Genomic DNA, 23045 nt, shown 5'->3' with positions numbered 1-23045 from the left:
TCATAACGCCCTGCCCTTCCTCCCCACTCTGCGAACGATTTGTAGTGTAAGAGGTATTTGCTTTTACAACCCTGATTTATACACAAGTGGTCAGTGTTCAAGTAGCTATGTGCTTCATTGAACTATTTGACTTTTCCTTATAGACCATATCTTGGTGTAAGGATTTTACCCTCCTTCAGCACCGGTTTTGTACTCAAGTGAGCATTCTTTCATGTGCTCGGGTGATTCAAGAACCATTTGGTCCTACCTTGTAGATCTTGACTTGATATTGCCATACCATTCATTTCTGTTTTCTATTTATTGTTTCAAAGATACATTTTGGCACACTTTTTCCACAGCCAGTTTCTATAGTGGCTCCGCATTTTGTCATGGAAGGTTTCACGGAAGAAACTAATGTCTGTGCTCTAGAGGGGCTTATATGACTCCGCTGATGTCACAACCGGAGTCAAAATCATCATCGAATGCCGTCCCCTGGCGCGCAGAGGTACTGCTGAAACATCATCATCATCAGAAATCTTTATTCGGCTATATTCCAAGCCATAAAAGAATGCAACATTCAAGAATACAAACATTTCTGAATGTAGCCATCATAAAATTAATACAGATATAAAACTCTCAAAATATGCATCACTAATCTACATGAGACAATATTTGAGTTAATGTTAATACAAAAGACAATCATTGTACACTAGGCTTAAAAATGGCGATTTAAATGACATTATCACCAGAAACTTAACCTCATTTTCCAACAATGTTCCGAAGTCGAACTGCAGAGGAGATATATTTGTAGACCATTGAACAAGTAAATTCGTCCTGTAAAAGCTGAAGGTGATACAGTGCAGCCTGACATTTCCTTCTATTTAACATTTTTTAAAGTGGGATTAAAAAGGCACGCCTAGGGTTAATATAAAGTTTGCAGAAGAACATAAAGTGCAACGTGCTCTGCCTTGTTTGCGAATCACATGGGCATACATTCAGGCTAGCGTCAGAAAATGCAGTTCTTGGGTATGAGACCAATAAGTGTGAGATTCCGAACTGAATGCTGAAACATCTCCGGATCCAGTCTGACGCCTGGGGAGAATTCACAAGTTAAGGAATCTGGTGCCAGACCATGTCTCTACTAGATTATGTGTTACCGAAGGTAAGTAACTTCTTCAACTCTGCACCACTAGTACAGAAATAGTTAGCCTTCACAGGAGGTTCTTATTTGTATTGATTTAGTGAACCATCAAGAGTCCTCAAATGTTATCACTCTTAATATGTGAATACATAATATTCCAAAGATCGTATTTTGTTTAAATAATCCTTTATTACTTTTGAATGCACCGTACACAGCCACCACGTGTTCCTGGCAAAAAACCCTTTTCAAGGCTTAAAGATAGATGATGTTTAGATGTCCTTCATTGTCCTTTTTTAATATTTCTTAACTGATAACTGGGCTATATTTGTTACATCATTTGCCCCTTTTCCGGTATCAGCAATAATCCAAGCACTTTTGTTCTTTCCCTTGAATATGTTAATTGAAAATCCCACTAAACACTCGCCACACAGTGTTGCCTGGAAGAACATCAATGGGTAAACCTTAAGTTTTCATTCCTGGAGTAGTTGATGTTACTGCTGTTCATGTTGACTTTTGAACTTTCATCAAGGGAAATGCATCACATGGGGCAGAGCTAGGATTACAGGTACCTAATATTTCCGTTTAGCATACTATACCTATTAAGATGAGTGATTTAGGACTAGATTCTTGTTAAGAAATTTCAATTTGCAGTATCTGAATTGGGGCGACACCACGTGCTTTTTCCTTTATTTTACCTCATGTTTACTTTGCATTAAGAAACCGATAAATTGTAGTACGAATGTCTAGAAATTAATATTCAAGTTTGACAGAATTCATTGTTATCTTTTTCTCAATACCAGTGATACTTGTGTGCTGTGGAAAGCACTAGCAACAGATCCAAACCTGACCACCCAAGTCCTGGAGTTACTGCTGGAAAAGCTCACCGGCGATGTTCCTTACAAAGAGAGCAAGGTTTCCTTACTAAGTAGCAGTACTGGACGAATTGCCACCGTTCAGCCTCTTGCTGTAAGTCGTTTTTTTGTCTGACTTCTTCCTGTCACTGATGTTCTATACTAAGCTTCTCCAATGAGTAGCTTATGAACTACTGGTAGATCTTCTGCTACCTATAAGTAACCCTCCTCATACAGTAGTATAGAGCCCGTCATAATAAATTAGAAGCTTTTGCTTACATGAATTATTGTGTGTGCGCCAATATTGGTACGTGTGTTATAAGAAAAAAAAAGTGTGTATTTTCCGAGCTCATAAGCTGCTCTTTGGAGAAAATGACTTAATTTGCAAAACATATTTAAAGCTGATATTTTGGAGTTCGTTCGGTGGGTCCAATTGCTGTACGCCGGTCCCATGGCTCAGGTGGTGGTCAATGGTCGGGTCTCTGCGCCCTTTGCACTGAGCAGAGGGACGCGACAGGGCTGTCCCTTGTCCCCCTTGTTATTTGCTCTCGCCTTGGAACCGCTGGCGGCCTGGTTGAGGTGGGAACCGTCCCTGAGGGGCATTAGGTGGAACTCGGAGTTTGAGGACCGTGTATCTCTCTACGCTGATGATATCCTGCTCTACCTTACATCACCCCGTAAATCCCTCATTGTGCTGTTTGATGTCTTAACGTCTTTCCGCAAAAACTCGGGTCTTGTCATCAACTGGTCGAAGTCCTGTGTATACGTCCTGTCGGGTGCCGCCCCCCTTCTGCCGAGTGGTTGTCCTATCGCGATTGTGAAAGATGGCTTTAAATACCTAGGCATTTTTATCTCGCTGAGCCCTGCACTGCGGTTTGACCGTAACTTACTGCCCCCTCTTCAGCGCCTTCGGGCGGATGTGGTCGCTTGGGGGAAACTTCCTCTCTCTCCCCTGGGTAGAGCGGCATTGTTTAAGATGATGTCACTGCCCCGCTTCCTCTACGCATTGCAAAACACACTTGACGTTGTCCCGGCTACATACTTCCGTGAGGTTGAGAGTTTACAGAGGCAACTGGTGTGGGGTGGGGGGTAGGCCCCGGATCGCCATTGCTAAATTGTCGCTCCCGTGGTACGACGGTGGAATTGCTTTGCCCGATATCCGTCGTTATTATTGGGCGTCACAACTGGGGGCGATAAATCATTGCATGTATGGCCCTTTGTCGAATCCGGCCTTCGAGATGGACAAATGGTTATTACCGGGGGGCGACTTCAATAGAGCCCTATACTCTAAACTCGCCCCTCGCAACGTGACGGGCCCCACCAGGACGGCTGTCCAGGTGTGGCGACATGCTTCCATGGCGCTTGGGTGGACTGGTAAATTGACTCGTGCCACCCCCCTGTACGCGTCTGATAGACTTGGCTCACTTTGGCAGTTTCGGGGGTTCGATAGGTGGGACTTGATTGGTATCAGCAGGATTGAAGATGTTTGGACTAAGGGGAGAATGAAGACGTTTGAGGAATTGAAAACCGAGTACGCTTTGAGCGATCGTGAATTTTTTCGCTATGCGCAGGTCCGCCACGCGGTGCTCTCGGTCTTCCCTTCGGGTGTGGAGATACCGGAGTCGTCCCCGCTTGAGGACAGGGTACTGGACGGACATGTTCCGGACAGTACGATTTCGCTTATTTATAAAAAATTAATCAACTCCAGGTCTGATCTCCTGGTTCGCCTTAGAGAGGCCTGGACTGGTGATGGGCTGGAGCTGGACGATGAGGACTGGCAGGCGGCGATCTCCTCCCCTAAGGAGGTGGCCATCCAGGCGCGCCTTAGATTTGTGCAACTTAAAATCCTGCATAGAGTGTATGTCACTGGTCCCCGTTTGGTACACATGGGCTTCTCTGTGGATGGTTTGTGTCGGCGTGGATGCGGTCTCCTGGGCGCCTTTTTACATATCATCTGGGAGTGCCCTGAGATAGTGCGATTCTGGTCCCGTGTGCACGAGGTGATGAGTGAGGTTACGGGGGTGCGATCGATGCCGGAAGCTTGGAGATGCCTGTTGAACGTATGGGAACCGAATGATTACTCCGTGTCGCAGCTTCGGTGGGTGACCTTGGGCAACATGATTGCCAAAAGAGACATTGCGCAACTGTGGGGCGCCCAGGGCCCGCCTGGGATTCGGAAATGGAAACAAAACATGGACTGGTGCATGATCAGAGAAAAAACTGTATATATTTCTCGAGGTACCCCCCGAAAATGGGGGAAGATATGGACTCAATGGAACACTTATCGAGGTGATATATGTGCCCCTCCTCTTCCTGACCCAGATGTTGCACCCACGTCCCCGTAACCCGAGGGTTCCTTCACATTCTATTGTATACTGGTTGCAATTTGTCTCTTCTGCCCCCCCCCCCCCCGGTGTGATTCTTTCTTGATGGAACGGATGCTCATGGTATTGCCCTTCCCGCTCCAACACCGTGTACTGCAACGTTGTGTATACTGATGTCTCTTTCTTCTCTTCTTGCAAGTTGTTTGTGTTTGTGTTATAAAATCAATAAAAAGTTTTCAAAAAAAAAAAAAAGCTGATATTTAAGTGTTAAATCATGACGTGTTGGAAGATGTATTACTAATATTGTTATCTCGGTCCAGAGGACACTGCAGAGGCTGTTAATGTATACCCCCAATAGAGTCATTTAACAGGCAAAGCATTTTTTATATTACTTATGATATCTGTGCCTGATAATCTGAGGTGAATTCAGCTGGTAATCTTGCGTATGGTGACCACTAATCTTTTCTGATGTGGTCAGTATTACAACTCTAATAATATTAGAAGTTCAGGATGATTTTAATGAGCAGAAAAGGTTGGAGACCCCAGATCTATACTATTAATGAATTAGTACCCAAATTAATTCTCACAATTTTATATCCAGTATCTGTTGGTGTTCTACAAACACCCTATTGCTGCATACTTCTCTGTCTTTCACATGAGGCCACTGATCTCTTTCCTCCCTGGCCATGCTCTCCAGCTCTCTAATAACCTCAGTACTCATCTTCTCACATCTCGGATTACATGGGGGATTATTTATTGTTCCCCTGGCAGTGTGCCAGTCTACCAGATCCCCACTATACAGAGAGGATCTCTGTACTTTCAGAGCCAACACCACTGCGGCTATTCTGATAGCACTGAAATGCCGAGTGGATGGCATATTAAATTTGTCTGCTCAACAGACTTATTATTTTTTTTTTTTAATAAACTTCCACTCAAGAGTTTCTTATTGAAAAACTACAAACATTTAAACTGGCACATTCTTCTCTCAATGCAAAGGTGTAATTTCTTTGGGTTCTTCTTCAGGACTGCCAAGCTTTCTCTGGTCGATCCGAACAGGAAGAATGCACATTGGAGTTGTGGATGGTCTGGTGTACGTTGACAGTCTTCACTATGACAGACATGTTGTCTGCTGGCGGGGCCAGTGGAGACTTCGGCCTCAGAAACCAGGCATTTCTCTAAATCTAAATAGCAACAAGAAACATAGTTTGGTAGACTTCCTGCATCGGCCAAACTCTAAATTAGAAAAAAGAATAGTTGATGGACAGAATGCAGAACAATGTCATACATTCACCCCAGTACAGGGATCTGGGCCTGAATCCATCGTTTCTTTGCTCACCATGCCATTCCAGTTTGAACCCAGCCATATGCCAATCAGTCTTGACCCTGTGCCTCATTGGAACAGTCCAGCCCGAACTGCCAAGCCAGTTCCTCACTGGACTGTAAACAAGCATCCTAGGACCGGTTTCGGGGTTTCAACCCTCATCAGCCAGGATAGCTTGACTCCAGTTGCATGAAGAGCACGGGATACACGTCTCGGCATCCCCATCACACTTGGGGTGAAAAATGAAAAAAGAACAGCTAGCCTGGCTGAAGAAGGTTCACATACCCTGAAACCGGTCCCAGGATGCTTGTTTCAAGTCCGGGGAGGACCTGGCCTGGCAGTTTGTGACCAGACTATGGTGCAACCCGGTAGCAACTTCGCCAGCCAACCCGCTGCTGAGATAATCTCTTCCAACAAGACCCTTCTGCCCAGTGTCACCAAATCGTTCCCCCGAGGTGCAGGATAACCACTGAGAGTGGTGGGGTGTGTCTTTCAAGCAAGTCGGAGATGAAGCCCCTAATCTGGCTAAGGCAGAGCCCTCCTCTGCCATGAAAGGAAACAGTGAACCCCCCGCTCTCCGCCCTCCGTCTACACCCTCTTGAAAGGAAAAATGGTTTAGCACGCTTCATATAGTAATGACCAACAACCCATATAACATGTGTCCTCCTCTTGTCTTCCTGCAGTTGCCGAGTTGCTGGTGGATGTATTTGATGACCCTGTAGTAGTTTCCGCCCTGCGTCACAGGCCCGAGAAACTGAAAGATAAACATACAACAAGGCAGGTGTCAGGGGGGTGTCGTTGACCCTCACAACATATGCAGCCGCACATAACGCTTATATGCATTGGAAGACCATCTCCCAGTCCTCTTCACACTATTGGCATGCAACCCTCTCGCGGTGGCCTCGATGGCCGCCCCTATCCGGAAAGAATGCGTCCCAAATTCCTTGGGGTTCAAACCCGCTTTGGCGATTGCCATTGCCAACACTCTTTGGAACTGAAACCTGGTCAAAGGGGTACCATCCGCATGTATTAACAATGCCCCCATTGCCATGCCCGCCCGTTGTCTGATGAACGCCTTCACATGCGACACTGGGCAGCACGGGTTGTTCGGCGCCCGGTGCCGCCCCAAACTATCCCCCCGGGCATCCTCCTCAGTTTTGGATTTCGGAATGGTAACCCACATTGAATCACTCTGTATCGTTGTGTCTAACCACTGAAGGCCACCTAACCCGTCCAGTTTGTTGTTAGCCACTAGTTCACTTACCTGCAATGCCCCGTAAAATGCCAGGGAAAAGGCAGCTTTAAATAGGGGTACCTCACTCGAAGAGCTGCACGTGTCAGGCAGGGCATCCAATACCACTGCCAACCGTTCTAAACCTATTGGCCTTCTGCCATCGGCGGTGTTTGCTTGTAGGCGCGCCACCCCCTCAAAGCCTTTCGTACCAAGAAGCTATTCGTAGGATCCCTGGCCCCCTTTGCCTGTGCGAAGAAAGAAACAGCTGCCTTGTGTCTGCTAGCTGTTGCAGCCGAGCGCCCCTCCTTGTGCAATGTGTCTATGTACCCAGTAAAGTTTGCCTCCTGATCCCATTTGGCCTCCCAATCCTGTCCCAAAAAATTACAGTAAGACATGAACGCCCCTTTGTAAGCTGTCCTGGTCCTGGGAGCTAGGCTGGCTGCCACGAGGTTCTGTAGTGTTGTTGGGAAGTGTGCTGGTGAAGCCTCTGCAGCTGGTAGGTGTTCCCTGAATACCTGCATCTTAAAGCGAGAAAGGGCGTCAGCTGCGTTATTCAAGACGCCTGGAACATGTTTGGCCCTGAATTGCACGTTCAACTTCATGCATCTTAGCACAATCTCCTTCATCAGGCGGAGTATCAACTTACATCGTGCTGCCTGTTGATTGATGCATTCCAATAAAATCATGTTATCCGACGAAAAGATCACTGATCGATTGGACAATTGATCAGGCCAAACCATTAAAGCAACCCATATTGGTAAGAGTTCCAGAAACCCAATGTTTGCTGTCAAACCGCTTTCTTCCCACCATTGGGGCCACTTTTGTGCCACCCATTTGTTGCCAAGTATGGCGCCAAACCCCACACTGCCAGCAGCGTCGTTCCATAGACCTAACTCCGCCGAGGTCGTGGGGGGGCACCCCACACTGCCATTGAAATCCTCCAGGAATGCCATCCATATCCGCATGTCCTGGCGAACCTCGACTGACAGTCTCATGCGATGATGTTTGTCTCGCAGGCCCTTCATAGCCTGCGCAATTGAGCGGGAAAATGGGCGCGCCATAGGTATGACCCTTAATGCAAAATTCAGCTGGCCCACAGATTGCTGCAACTGGTGTAATGTGACTTTCTCCTTAACCAAACATTGTTGTAGGGCTGCTCTGAACTTCGCAATTTCTTCCTTGGGTCACCTGAAACAACCCTCGACGGAGTCCAATTCGATGCCTAAGAATTCCAGGCATGTAGATGGCCCCACTGTTTTTCCTGGTGCCAGCGGGACCCCAAAAGCACGCATGAGCACGCAAAACTCACGCAATGCCCACGCACACTCCTGTGAGCCCGCCACCCCCAGCAAAAGGAAATCGTCAAGGTAATGCATCACATGCTGGTGCCCAGTATATTGTCTCAAAACCCATTCCAGGAAAGACCTGAATGTCTCAAAGTAAGCACGTGATACGGAGCAACCCATGGGCATACACATGTCCATATAATATTTGACTTCAAAGGAAAAACCCAGCAGGCGTTGGTCAGACAGATGTACTTGCAGTAGGCTAAACGCGGACTCAATGTCTGATTTTGCCATCAATGCCCCGGGGCCCAAAACTCTCAACATCTCTACTGCCTGATCAAAAGACTCATACTTTACGCTGCAAATGCCCTCGTCAATCGCATCATTCAATGAAGCACCCCTAGGTGCAGAGAGATTGTGTATGAGTCTGAATTCGCCCTCTTCTTTCTTCGGGACCACCCCAAGGGGTGAGCAGACAAAATCCGGTACTGGGATGTCTATGAAAGGACCCGCTACTCTACCTAGGCGTAGTTCTTTCTCATTTTCACTGACAGCTGGTTCCTACACTGCGGTGTCCCGGTATATCCCCCAGCTGGAATCCGAAAACCATGTGTGAAACCTTCTTGCAGCATCCTTGCGGAGGTATGGTTTGGGTATCTGTTCATCCAAGGTATCATAGCCAACACGTCAGTGGGGGAGTGAGCAACCTGGGGGTGTCCCCCACTATTCTGGTTTCTTTCTCCCCCTGTTACCTGAAGTACTACCCTTTGAACGGCATGCGGTTTCTGGGTGGGAAGGGTGGCCGCATATGTAACACGCGTGTCTGAATTTGCACGTGCCCGCTGCCCTGGTGCATGTTCGCCTGTTGAAATCCCAGCACCCACCTTTCCCGCCTGCATTGCTTCTGGCCTTATTGGCCGCATCCCCCCTTGTGCTGACCGAAAGGGCTGCTAGGGCTTGGGCGAATATCCTTTGTTCCAGCTAGTGGCAGCGCCTGCCGATTGACCCCCTGAAAACTGAGCATGCCAGGAAATTGAATCAACTTTGTCCCAGGCTAAAGATTTGTCAAATTCCCTAGCTTTCCTGAAAGCTATGTCATATTCTTTCCATGCATCCCCCCCAATCCCCCCCATGTTTGTCACTGAACATCGTAATCCAACTCTGATAACAAGCCATCTCCACCTGCAAGGAAGGTGAACGTTCAGCGGTAACCGCCACAAATACAGAAATGGCCCTGACCCAGTTGATGAGCGTCTCCTCCACCCTGAATTTATAGAACTGAGACCGCCATTCGCTAGGCAACATCATATCTTTGTGACTTGGCATACTCCCACTCCCTGTTGTCAATCAGCAATGAAAATATATTTACATATTTGTCTGCCCAAATCAATTCTTTTACACTCTGCGAGACATGTTGCGCCAAGTTCTCCCCCCTGGAGGGTATTCAGCCTTCGCCTAATACCGGCAAGGCAACCTCCTTACCACTTTCAGCGTTTCGCGTTGGTTCTACAGTCTTGACTTTCCCCGCATCGCTCGCTGAACCTGTTTGGGGAGAAATTGGTGCGCTTGGCATGCTACCTTCACCCCTAGCCACCATGATTTTTGCGACCATTCTCTGTCCCTCGGCCGTAGGATCAGCCGCCGAGGGTAACAGTCCCCCAATCCCCAACCAGGGGAGCACTGCAGCTATCTGTGCTGCCAATTCCGGGGGTACCTGACCCACCTCAGGGGACGGACTGGCCGGAATTACTAGTGGGACCACTGTCGGCACTAAGTTTATAGGTAGCAGTATAGTGAACAAGGGAACCCGTTTTAGGTAGCGAAGGACCTCGGGTGATTAGTCATTTTATCAGGAACAGCGGTCCTTAGCTTAGAAAAATGTAAAAATGTTAATAGCAAACATAGACTTAAATAAGTGCTATGGCGTAGTTTTTCTCCAATGTCCAGCCGGACAAGGAATTATTTATTTTTCAAGGTTGTGTGAGGAGTTACGAATACGTGAAACAAAAATCAAACACACTGGGTACAAGCCTGTACCAAGTCAAGGAAAGTAAACAATAAGGGGAAAGAATAAGGAAAGTTTAAACAGGCAAAAGTTGGAGCAAGTGGCGGCTTGCAATACAATGCAATCTTGTGCAAGCACAGACCAACAGTAGCTGCAATAAATATATACAAGTAAACCATGCAGTACTGTTAAAACAGTCGACGTGACGTTTCGATCCCTAGCTCCTAATGTTAAACTGGGATCATCTTCAGGACTATTGTAAAAGCTAATGCCTGAATTGTTAGCAGCCTGTGGAAATAAACAGGGGAAAGAAAGGGGAAACATTTTAAGCGGCAAGTATTGCAATTAAAATCAAAAAAGCATGTCATTCACTTATCCATGGTTACAGTAAGTGCAGAGGTGAATCTTTAGGGACAGTGATAAACCTGTAGAACGTGTTCGGGTCGCTTTTCGAATTCATGCAGGTGTGGCGCACGTGTTCAGTGAGTTGTGACAATCTAGTGTCATTACGGACTGGGGTGGAGCAGTTGTGTCGGGGACGGCAGATGCAGAAGTTACATGATGCCCGTCTGGAGGCAAGCAGGGTTGTGCAGCTAGTGCTGAACATGCAACAGCTATGGGACACGGTGGTTGATGTGACCACTCTCGTTGGACGGGCTAGGTCCAGAGTGGTGTCTTAATAGGGAATCTTTATGGGGACGTGAGAATTATGCCAAAGTGGAGACGAACGTGAGCAGGGGCGAGCGGTAGTCGGGTGGCCGGGCGAGGGGTTACCTTGAAAAGTCCTCAAACCGAGCCAAACACGCAGATGCGTGTAAGCGTTGCAACGCACAGCGGATAAGTAACTATAGTTGTTCACAGCCGGAGCCAGGGGCGGCTTCTGTGGGCTAGTGGGCGGGAGAGAATCCTCGTCGTGGGAGCCTATAATGGAAGGAAACCCGTGAGGCGGGAATTGCAAGGAATTCTAGAGGTCGTGCCTGAGACATGCATTAGCGACGAATTACCTGTATAGCTTATTGTTCAGGCCCTGAGGGAGGAATACCTCGGAGGAAAAATTTGAATAGGGCTCGGCTGCCGAATGAGGCAGTCCGCCTTGTATTAGACCTGTGGGAGTGAATAGGTCAGGGATTCAATACACGAACTGAAGCAGTATTGCATTCAGGGGGGAAAAAGAAAGGGAGGGGGCAAGCTTACTGTGATAGGGTCGCGTGTGGAGCTTGGTCTCGGGTGTCTTGCTCAGTGGCAGAGGAGCTGAACCTCCGTGCGCGAGGTCTTAAAAAGGCATGCTGCTAGTGAGTAGTGAAAATTGTGAAGGGACTAGTCTCGGCCGTTTGTTTTCCGAATGGGCGCCATTTTGGAGTGGTGAATTCGAGTGAGAGGTATTCGTGAAAGGGCGGCGGACATCGTGAAGTGGTGAAAGGGTGATCAAGGTAAATCTAGTGCAGGTCATGCAATTTAACCAGTTCATTAGAAACAGCCACTAGTTACACTGGCAATGTAAAAACTGTGATAAATGACCGTGAACACAGTACTACATAGAAGTATGAGAAATGCATTTAGTCCTTCGTGCATTTTTTAGTTGTCTGCCTGGGAAGCCAGTCGAGAGGGACTTACACCAATTGTACTGGCATTGCAATAACTGTAATAAAAAGAGGTGAGCACAGATCAACATGGAAGTCATAAATGTACAATGAGCCCTTTATGCATTATTCAGTCCTTTGCCTAGGAGGCCAGTCAAGGAGGTAAATGCACCATCGCAAGGAGAAGGCTCAGTGTATTAAAGCAAACTGGTCCAGTCTTCCGATCTGTTCAGTCCATCTTGAATGGAGTTGAACTGGATAATTGACTTGAGTTCCTCTTTGTTCAGTAATGCTGCCATGTTGCCACCTCTTGGTGGTAGTTTTAGTACCTTAAGCACTGTCCATTTAATGTCGTCTTCTGTGTGTCTTGCAGCTGCATAGTGTTCAACAAGAGGGGCATTTGGGGTTCCGCATCGAATGCGACTTCTGTGCTGTCCAATCCTGGTGCGAATCTTTTGTGTAGTCTGTCCTATGTATACTTTGAGACATGGACACTGAATCAAATATATTACATTTTGCGTGTTACAATTCGAAAACGACTGACTGTGCACAGTGATGTTGTTAAGTGTGAAGGTTTTTCCTTCCATTGTCAAATTGCATACGTTACATCCCCCACATTTCGCGTGACCAACAATGGGGGACAGACCCCGTACAACATCAAGAGTGGACGCTGTGGGTGCATAGGGTAGTGTTGCCCTTACCAAATGGTCTTTTAGGTTTTTGCTTTTTTTGAAAGCAAAGATGGGTTTATCAATGTTGAGGATGCCAGAATTGATTATAGGCCATTGTTTGAGTATTGTTTTCCTCAATTTATGCGAAATGGGCGAAAATGTGGTAACGCATGCAATGCGCTTCAGGTCTTTTTTAGGTTTAGGGGTCAGCAGAACTTCTCTCGGGCAGTACCATGCTCGTTTCAAAGCATTCTTGACGATTTTGCGGGGGTATCCGCGTTCTCTGAGTTTAGAAGTCAGAACTGCTGCTTCCTGAAAATAATCGTTTTTAAATGAGCAGTTACGTCTAATTCTCAAAAATTGAGAATAGGGCAAGGAATCACGTAAGGCCCTAGGGTGATTACTGCTGTAGGCCAAGAGAGTGTTTCTTTCTGTGGGTTTCCGATAGAGCCTGGTAAGAAGATGACCATCACAGTGAAAGATCGAAAGATCTAGAAATGCTATGGAGTCAGTTGCAGAAGTGACAGTAAAAGTGAGTCCGGAGCAGTTGTTATTCAACCAATGGAGGAATTGGCGCAGGTATCCGACGTCCTGTTTCCAAATGATGAAAATGTCGTCGATATACCTGCGCCAAAAACCTATGTTGGCAAAGAATGGGTTGGAGGGTGTAAGAATGACATTGGTCTCCAATTGGTCCATATAGAGCACCGCCAGGTTGGGGGCAAAAATAGCCCCCATAGATGTCCCTTTGATTTGTTCAAAGAAGTCATTCCTGAACATAAAAAAGTTCCTGGTAAGGCACACCTCTAAGAGTTGGAGAATGAAAGTAGTAGGTACAGGGTGCGGACGAGGTCGTGAGTCAAGAATTCTTTGGACTACTAATAGAGCAGATGTCTGGGGTATGTTTGTGTAGAGAGACTCTACATCCATGGTGCATAGAGTCTCTCGGTCAGGATTGAAGGGATGGTGTTCGATCATGTTAATCATGTCCATTGAATGGGAGACACCGCCTGGTTCACTTTAAATTTCTACAACGAGTGTACTACACGCCAGAAAGGCTACATCGATATCGACTCCGAGACTCGCCCTGCTGCGAGAGGTGTCGTGCCCCGGTGGCGGACTTTATACACGTTGCCTGGCTGTGCCCGGGTGTTCAGAGATTCTGGACCGAAATATTTGCAGAACTGAGCAGAATAGCAGACCTGGATTTGGACGTAGATCCCGCCCTCGCCCTCCTGGGCTACGCGAGGAACGTCCCGGCGCCGGGGCGCAAAATGGTCAGCATGGGCATGCTACTAGCCAAACGGGTAGTCGCGTCTTGCTGGATGCGAGGCCCGCTCCCGACTCTGAAGCGGTGGGCCAGCGATATGCTGTATTGCAACACGCAGGCGGAGGCGTATAGCGAACTCCTCCCTCCCCGAAGTCGCCCCAAGAACTTCTGGGAACTCTATCGGACCTATCTCACCTCCAGGGTGGTTGAGGATGACACAGCATCGGGGGAGGGTGAGGAACAGGGGGGCGCAGCGACCTATGACCCGCCTTGACTCCAGCAGCGGCGCCCTTCCATAGCCAGCATCACCAACCACTGTAGGCTTACTACCTCTCCCAACATAGCAGCCCCGCGCGAGCGCCCGCGCACTCGGCAGGCCGTGCTACACGCCACACGCCATGTCGCTCCATTAGACCACACGTAACTTTCAGGGAACACGCAGACTGGGGACCGGTTGTGGGGGGTTGGAAGTTGGGGTTGGGGGGACGAGTTGGGGGGGGGGAAAAAGTAAAATTTTTAGATATGTTACCCTTCGTACAGTGCACGTTACGTTATTGATGTTATCACCGTTCTGGAGCCGAGGCCGATTGGCTAGTACACAGGATTGTTCCTCTGTTAGTACTCATTTTTTGTGATTCTCAACTGACATTCTCCTGCCTCATTGATGTGACGATCGGGCCTACCGCCGGCCCGTGATGGGATGTAGGCGAACGGCTCTGTATGCATTGTAATGTGCTGTTTTCTGATAAATAAATAAAAAAAAAAAAAAAAAAAAAAAAAAAAAAATCATGTCCATTGAATCTCTGACAAAACATTGAGTATTAGGAACGAAGTCTTTGATGAAAAAGTCGACATACGAGCCCAGGGGTTCAAGTATTGAACCACACGCGGAGACGATGGGTCTCCCTGGTGGGTTGGATGCATTTTTATGCACTTTAGGAAGTGTATAGATCACAGGGATGCGTGGACTCTTTACATTGAGAAAACTGAATTCTTTTTTTGAAAGGAATCCTGCTTCCAGTCCTCCAATTGTGATTTTATGAGTGAGTGTCTGTATCTCTTTGGTGGGATTATGAGCAAGCCTTCTGTAGGGTTCTTTGTTATTTAGTTGGCGTTCTATCTCTATCGTGTAGGCTGTTTTCTCTTGGAGAACTATCCCACCGCCTTTATCGGCGCTCTTGATTATTAAGGCATCATTGGTTTTAAGTAGCTGAATTGCCTGTTTTTCTTTCAAGGTAATGTTGAAAGGAATGAACTTTTTTGCTTGTTGGAGACAAGACAGTTCTTTCAGAATAACTTTTTCGAATGTCACAACTTCAGCTGGAATCATACCAGCTGAAGGTAAAAAAATGGACGGAGGGCGGAACGGGGTTTTGGCCGTTTGTTCAGGTGTAGGGTGCAGTTGATAAAAGGCCTGCAGGCGTATGCGCCTGAAGAATCTCATGAGCTCCGTTTGGAGTTCCATAAAGTTGGGAGGAATAGTGGGAACAAAGGATAAGCCCTTTTTGAGCAAGAAAAGCTCGCTATCTGCCAATATGTGGGTTGACAGATTAAATATGGGGATAGTATCGATGTTTTGCGCGGAGGGTATGCCCGTAATTACCATTGGTAATAGTTGTTCCGGGTCCTCCTCTCTCCTGGTGGATTGTAACATCTTTGAGTCTTTTTTACTTTGCCTCGCTGTGGCGGGTCCTGAGCTCCTCTTCCTAAAAAAGTGCCCTGGTGTGCTCCGCCCCTTCTGTTGGTACTACAGCCCTCACCTGGGTCTGAGCTGTCTGATGATTCAGCAGAGGTATCTGAGAATCCTACCAGATTTGGGCGTTTATTATATCGTCCCCATGGCCGGCTGTTCTGGTGTGAAGGTTAGGATCTATTGGTATAAAAATCTTTATGTAGATATGGATAGGTAGTTTCTAAGTTGTAGGATTTTATGTCCTTTTTGATTTTGTTGGATTTTTTATTCTGTTCTATCCTGTGGAAATCTGCTACTGTTTTGTCAATTTGTTCTAACAGTTTTTTTGAATCGGATGAGGGATTTGAATCTTGTATCTGTTTTAGAATATCTGCAATTTCTACTTCAAGGGTTTTTAGAGTTTCTGTGGCGATGTCTATACCAAGGACCAACCAATGTCGTGAACAAGTAGTTCCTATATAGCTAAAGTTTTGGATGTATTTAGGATTATCTGTGAATATCCCTGGAACGTTGCGGACTTGCAAACCTAGAGGGATGACTTCGGCTTTAAGGTAGTCCGTCAGCATTAAGATCATAAGCTCAAGCCTAACTTGTTTTTTCTTGAGCTTTTCCAATTAGTCTGGGATGGAAGTGTTTTCAGGAGTGGGTGTTTCAGCTGTGTCAGACAGTAATGAAGGACGTGAGCAAAGATGCTTAATGTAGTCGTCTGTGTACAGAGGTGCGTGAGATGACATGCTAAGAAAGTAAGAACAATTTTTGAGAATTAGACGTAACTGCTCATTTAAAAACGATTATTTTCAGGAAGCAGCAGTTCTGACTTCTAAACTCAGAGAACGCGGATACCCCGCAAAATCGTCAAGAATGCTTTTAAACGAGCATGGTACTGCCCGAGAGAAGTTCTGCTGACCCCTAAACCTAAAAAAGACCTGAAGCGCATTGCATGCGTTACCACATTTTCGCCCATTTTGCATAAATTGAGGAAAACAATACTCAAACAATGGCCTATAATCAATTCTGGCATCCTCAACATTGATAAACCCATCTTTGCTTTCAAAAAAAGCAAAAACCTAAAAGACCATTTGGTGAGGGCAACACTACCCTATGCACCCACAGCGTCCACTCTTGATGTTGTATGGGGTCTGTCCCCCATTGTTGGTCACGCGAAATGTGGGGGATGTAACGTATGCAATTTGACAATGGAAGGAAAAACCTTCACACTTAACAACATCACTGTGCACAGTATGTCGTTTTCGAATTGTAACACGCAAAATGTAATATATTTGATTCAGTGTCCATGTCTCAAAGTATACATAGGACAGACTACACAAAAGATTCGCACCAGGATTGGACAGCACAGAAGTCGCATTCGATGCGGAACCCCAAATGCCCCTCTTGTTGAATACTATGCAGCTGCAAGACACACAGAAGACGACATTAAATGGACAGTGCTTAAGGTACTAAAACTACCACCAAGAGGTGGCAACATGGCAGCATTACTGAACAAAGAGGAACTCAAGTCAATCATCCAGTTCAACTCCATTCAAGATGGACTGAACAGATCGGAAGACTGGACCAGTTTGCTTTAATACACTGAGCCTTCTCCTTGCGATGGTGCATTTACCTCCTTGACTGGCCTCCTAGGCAAAGGACTGAATAATGCATCAAGGGCTCATTGTACATTTATGACTTCCATGTTGATCTGTGCTCACCTCTTTTTATTACAGTTATTGCAATGCCAGTACAATTGGTGTAAGTCCCTCTCGACTGGCTTCCCAGGCAGACAACTAAAAAATGCACGAAGGACTAAATGCATTTCTCATACTTCTATGTAGTACTGTGTTCATGGTCATTTATCACAGTTTTTACATTGCCAGTGTAACTAGTGGCTGTTTCTAATGAACTGGTTAAATTGCATGACCTGCACTAGATTTACCTTGATCACCCTTTCACCACTTCACGATGTCCGCCGCCCTTTCACGAATACCTCTCACTTGAATTCACCACTCCAAAATGGCGCCCATTCGGAAAACAAACGGCCGAGACTAGTCCCTTCACAATTTTCACTACTCACTAGCAGCATGCCTTTTTAAGACCTCGCGCACGGAGGTTCAGCTCCTCTGCCACTGAGCAAGACGCCCGAGACCAAGCTCCACACGCGACCCTATCACGGTAAGCTTGCCCCCTCCCTTTCTTTTTCCCCCCTGAATGCAATACTGCTTCAGTTCGTGTATTGAATCCCTGACCTATTCACTCCCACAGGTCTAATACAAGGCGGACTGCCTCATTCGGCAGCCGAGCCTTATTCTAATTTTTCCTCCGAGGTATTCCTCCCTCAGGGCCTGAACAATAAGCTATACAGGTAATTCGTCGCTAATGCATGTCTCAGGCACGACCTCTATAATTCCTTGTAATTCCCGCCTCACGGGTTTCCTTCCATTATAGGCTCCCAAGACGAGGATTCTCTCCCGCCCACTAGCCCACAGAAGCCGCCCCTGGCTCCGGCTGTAAACAACTACAGTTACTTATCCGCTGTGCGTTGCCACGCTTACACGCATCTGCGTGTTTGGCTCGGTTTGAGGACTTTTCAAGGTAACCCCTCGCCCGGCCACCCGACTACCTCTCGCCCCTGCTCACGTTTGTCTCCACTTTGGCATAATTCTCACGTCCCCATAAAGATTCCCTATTAAGACACCACTCTGGACCTAGCCCGCCCAACGAGAGTGGTCACATCAACCACCGTGTCCCATAGCTGTTGCATGTTCAGCACTAGCTGCACGACCCTGCTTGCCTCCAGACGGGCATCATGTAACTTCCGCATCTGCCGTGCCGACACAACTGCTCCACCCCAGTCCGTAATGACACTAGATTGTCACAACTCACCGAACACGTGCGCCACACCTGCATGAATTCGAAAAGCGACCCGAACACGTTCTACACGTTTATCACTGTCCCTAAAGATTCACCTCTGCACTTACTGTAACCATGGATAAGTGAATGACATGCTTTTTTGATTTTAATTGCAATACTTGCCGCTTAAAATGTTTCCCCTTTCTTTCCCCTGTTTATTTCCACAGGCTGCTAACAATTCAGGCATTAGCTTTTACAATAGTCCTGAAGATGATCCCAGTTTAACATTAGGAGCTAGGGATCGAAACGTCACGTCGACTGTTTTAACAGTACTGCATGGTTTACTTGTATATATTTATTGCAGCTACTGTTGGTCTGTGCTTGCACAAGATTGCATTGTATTGCAAGCCGCCACTTGCTCCAACTTTTGCCTGTTTAAACTTTCCTTATTCTTTCCCCTTATTGTTTACTTTCCTTGACTTGATACAGGCTTGTACCCAGTGTGTTTGATTTTTGTTTCACGTATTCGTAACTCCTCACACAACCTTGAAAAATAAATAATTCCTTGTCCGGCTGGACATTGGAGAAAAACTACGCCATAGCACTTATTTAAGTCTATGTTTGCTAAGTTTATAGGTGGCGTGGCTGGAGCCGGTGCTACCGGTACACTTATCGGGATTGGCGGGACTGGCGTGGGCGTCTCAGGTGCTCCAGGTGCTCCGCCAGGGACTGGCCCCGGGGACCCCCCTCCCAACCGTGACTTGGGGGGGCGACTACAACCCTTCTTGGCTCTGCCACGCTTAGGTGGAGCCTCCAATTCCTCCCTGGGTCTAGGTGGCACTATTACCCGCTTGGGCCTCCCTGCTGGGCCCCGCTTGTGCCTCAATCCTCTCACCCAATTCCGCCACGGTCTTTCCCAAGTTATCCACTTTCCCCAATCTCTTGTCCATCGCTGACATCCTGCGCATCATGGTCTGAAACATTAGCTCCATGCGGGAACTTCTTGCACCCCGCTTACCAGACATTTCCTACTATTCTACAGCACCTACACTGCACAACACGTTAATTACAGGCACGATGTGCCTTGTACCTGCACAAAGTTGGAGGCTCACAGGCTGGCCTTATGCACCACGCAACTGTGACCGCAACACACCAACTAGCCTGGGTGCTTGGGCGAGCGTATTCTAGCCCGGCGGCCGTCCAGAAGCAGTGAAATGCAGGCCTGCCCGTGTCCTCCGTTCCTGCCGTCCCCCGTGTGTTGTCCCGTAGTCCGGTCCGCTGTATTCGTGAAAGCAGACCTGTGATGAGAAGAAAGTTACACGACAATTCCTAGTTGAAAACAGTGACCCCTAGTAACGGCCGGCTCTCAACAACAAAAACCGCCCCAAATTATTATTTTTAGCGTGAAAAAAACACTCCTCATGGCAACCTTAATGCAGCAGCAATAAGTGTGCGCAATTCAGCTGCCTACCGTGTTTCAGAAACTTTAAATTGAAATATCCACCTTTTGTCTTGTGCAAAATCGCCCTAAGATTCACCAAAATTGCACCTGGTCACTGCTTATACAATGATCTGTTAAATGCAGCCCGGTCCCCTGTTCATACAAGGAGCTCTCTTTGTGGTCTCCCCTCCAGGCCCTGCCCAGGTCGACCCTGCTTCGCCCCCAACAGAGAACACAAACTACCCTGTGCCCAAAATGCCCTCTCCGGGGCTCGAACCCAGGACCAAAAAGTTATGAAACCGCGCTGTCTACTGTGCTAAGGAGGCGGTACGCAAACCTAGCCCTTATAATTTACGAAATGCGCTCGAGCGTGAGGCACACAACATACAGCCTCGCGGTGCCCAGAGCGCTGCTACCACTGCCTCGATCTTTCCCAATGTTTACCGCGGGTACTTTTTTGGCCCCCGTACCCCCCTAAGATAAGCCCCTTAGGATTTGTACCGCTGCCGCAGAGAACCTACTGACTCGTAATCCCAGCGGTAACACCCGTAAACAGCCTGCGTAGTCCGGAGCTCTTTCGTGATGCGTTTCCCCCGAGTCCCGGTCTCCGCCGCCGCGCTCTCCGAACCACTTCCTTTCCTGACAACGACGCTCTCCTCACGAAGGAACCTGAAATGCAAACAAAAGAAAAATTATCGGCCCCACAGCGGGGCGAGGAGCGAGCCTGGGGAGCGCGGGTACGAGAGGGCGCTTCCCGCGCCCCCCAGGCCTCTTAAACCCCTCATGGTCCCGCCCCTTGACCCGGAAGCACTCACACCGCTTCCGGGTTAACGGTGGGACCCACCAATCAGGAGGGGTGGGGGGGCCGGGCCCAGCCATGCGTGCATGGGGGCTGAGTGGCCCCCCCTTTCCTGTTGGTGTGGTCCTAATCATCCTGCCCACCAGCCTGCAAATCTTGGTTGCCCTGCCGTCAGTAAGGGAGGGGGCACGTTTCTTCACTTTCAAACAGTGCCCTCTAGTTTTCGATCTTCCAAATGTATTTATTTTTTCTACCAGTGGTTTTAACGGCACCGCTCACAGCACGGGGGGCATAAGGCAGGGTGAGAGATCGATTTGGGTGATCTGAGCAGTATGAGGCAGAGTTGGAAGCCTCATAATGTCAGAACAGTATTAGTACAGTAGCCTTTTTGTTCTTATGCTCATTTCAGCCCTCCCTCAACCTTTCAACCTTTCAACTTTTTAACCCTCCAGCAACCCACCAATACTGACTGCTTCTTAACCTGTTGAACCACATCGAAGATCTTTGAATGTGTATCGTTTGATTTCAGATAAGTTTTCCTGTTACCTCTAAAAGTAATAGTAAGTGTGGTACGGGCACAGGTGCAGGGCATTCAGTAGGGAAAGGAACGTAGTTTCGTACAATACCTAAAGGATGGCATATAAAAAACTAAGAAGCCGAACAATATTCATGAAAAGGTTAGGAATAGAACAATCGTTGAGAAAAAGTAAAATGAGATCAGCACACATCCGAGCATTATCAAAATTCCATACAATTACAGACTTTTTCCCTCCTTCAGTATCAACATGCACCAAGCTAATCAATTTGTAAACCGAAGAAAAAAGTGAACAAAATGGCTTAGAGGAAAATAAGGAAAATCAACAGAAGGCTCAGATGGATTCAAATGAAGAAAATAACCAGTTAGTCATTTCTACTCCAAAGGACCAAACTAGACAACGATCGGATCTTGGGAAAGGAAATTACATCCATCACTTTACACTACCGGATATGAGCATAAACTAAAACTCACATAAAAGAAAGGTTAAGCGCCCTAAAGAGACGCTGTAACTGTTTAACAGCACCCTAAGTAACCCTACAAACGCAGAAGATAATTTTTCTCACCCTCCAGTTTTTCTGTTTGTCTCCTATCCAAATTGATTCCTATTGTAAACAAGAAAATCTATCAGATGCCTTCTTTACCTTCCAAAAGATACTTGAATCAATTTTACTCCTGTTAGAGAAATCTACACTAAATATAGACCATGTAAATGTAAATGTATTTGAGCTTGTAAAGCGCACTGCTACCCGTCCGTAGGTTTCCTGGCGCTGTATAACTCTGGGGAACCAGTCCTGGCTTTCCCTGTGGGATGGTCCCTTCTGGGGGTCCCCAAGGTGGAGCCAGGCATCCCCGGAATTGATGGGGCCGTTGTGGAGATTAGGCAAGCTAATGCCCAGAGTTGCCGAGTGGAACCCCTGATTAGAGTAAGCACCGAAGCGAGAATTATCGAGTCCGCTGACCCAAGTCCACGACCCTGCCGCGTCGGGAATTGAACCTTGGCCCCGGGCCGACTTCTGCTCCTGGGTCTGCTGCCTCTAACCAGTGAGCCACACTACTCCACCATCTACTAGAAATGCAGTCAAAGATGTTGCAATATCTTGTGGATCACCAAACTAGCCTCCCTGGAGGAACCCTGCAACCTAAAACGAAATTGAAGGAAGAGCTAGAGGTACAAAAATAACTAAAAACACCAAGGAATAAGAAAATAACAAATACTGACTTCAACGTAGATAAATCAACTAGATAGTTGAGAAAGGAAAATAAGGAAAAGAAAAAGGAAAAGACCGAGATAATATACTCTCTATGGAAACTATTCAAGGAGGAAATAGTAAACCAAGAACAAACAACAGCATTTAAGTTACTCTTCAAAACTAGCCTATCTTTAACTTTAAAAAGAAGTCAAACTATCAAGAACCAAATATAACGGATATATCAATGGAGAAAAAAATCAAGAGGGAGTCAGTGCAAAAGCCATCTCCAATAAAAAAAAAATCTCAGAATGAACACAGTGACCATTAAGAGACAGAAAAGATGCAAACGAAGTTTTGCAAAGCAACAAATGCAGGAAATAAAATTTAAGGGACCTAATAGCTCGAATAGTGACAAAAATATCGACATAAATTAGTGATGGGAAGAGGGATATATGTTCCCTTAGATATACCCCAGAGCATACTATCAAAGATTTACCTACTGTTGTGTGGCGTTTTAGGCTCCGATTGTATTTTCCCGATTCATGCCCTCATATAGGTACAATTCACATTGCCTGAATATAGGCATAGAAATCAAGCCCTTATTTAGGCATAGCCCATGCTTCCCAAATACAGGCATGGCTACTTCCATCCGTTCACCAAACGTCACAACGATTTCTTGGAAAACCGGCTTAAGCAGTTAGGGAACTTCCCATTGCTTGGATATTGATTTCTCCAAGAACACAGTTACTCTACAATGAACAACTATTCCCCAGGGGTTCATTCATGATGTTCATATGCCCGACTTTACCGTCAAACTATGGCATTCCTAAACACCTTCAAGGTATAAATATACCTTCACTTGCTATAGCAAGATA

General features: G+C 46.8%; 1 protein-coding gene across 5 annotated transcripts in view; it reads left to right on the top strand.

The window, feature by feature from the left end:
• Positions 1 to 23045, top strand: part of MROH1 (maestro heat like repeat family member 1) — a 2054050-nt gene that overhangs the window by 1559719 nt on the left and 471286 nt on the right. For all 5 annotated transcript variants that reach the window (XM_078686516.1, XM_078686513.1, XM_078686514.1 and 2 more), the window contains one exon: positions 1921 to 2086. In XM_078686516.1, coding sequence (XP_078542642.1) covers positions 1921 to 2086 — 166 coding nt within the window. The remainder of the gene's footprint in view (positions 1 to 1920; positions 2087 to 23045) is intronic.

Source organism: Lissotriton helveticus, chromosome 4_1, assembly GCF_964261635.1.
Source record: "Lissotriton helveticus chromosome 4_1, aLisHel1.1, whole genome shotgun sequence".
Lineage (NCBI taxonomy): Eukaryota > Metazoa > Chordata > Amphibia > Caudata > Salamandridae > Lissotriton > Lissotriton helveticus.
This window is presented reverse-complemented; position numbering and strand designations above follow the sequence as displayed.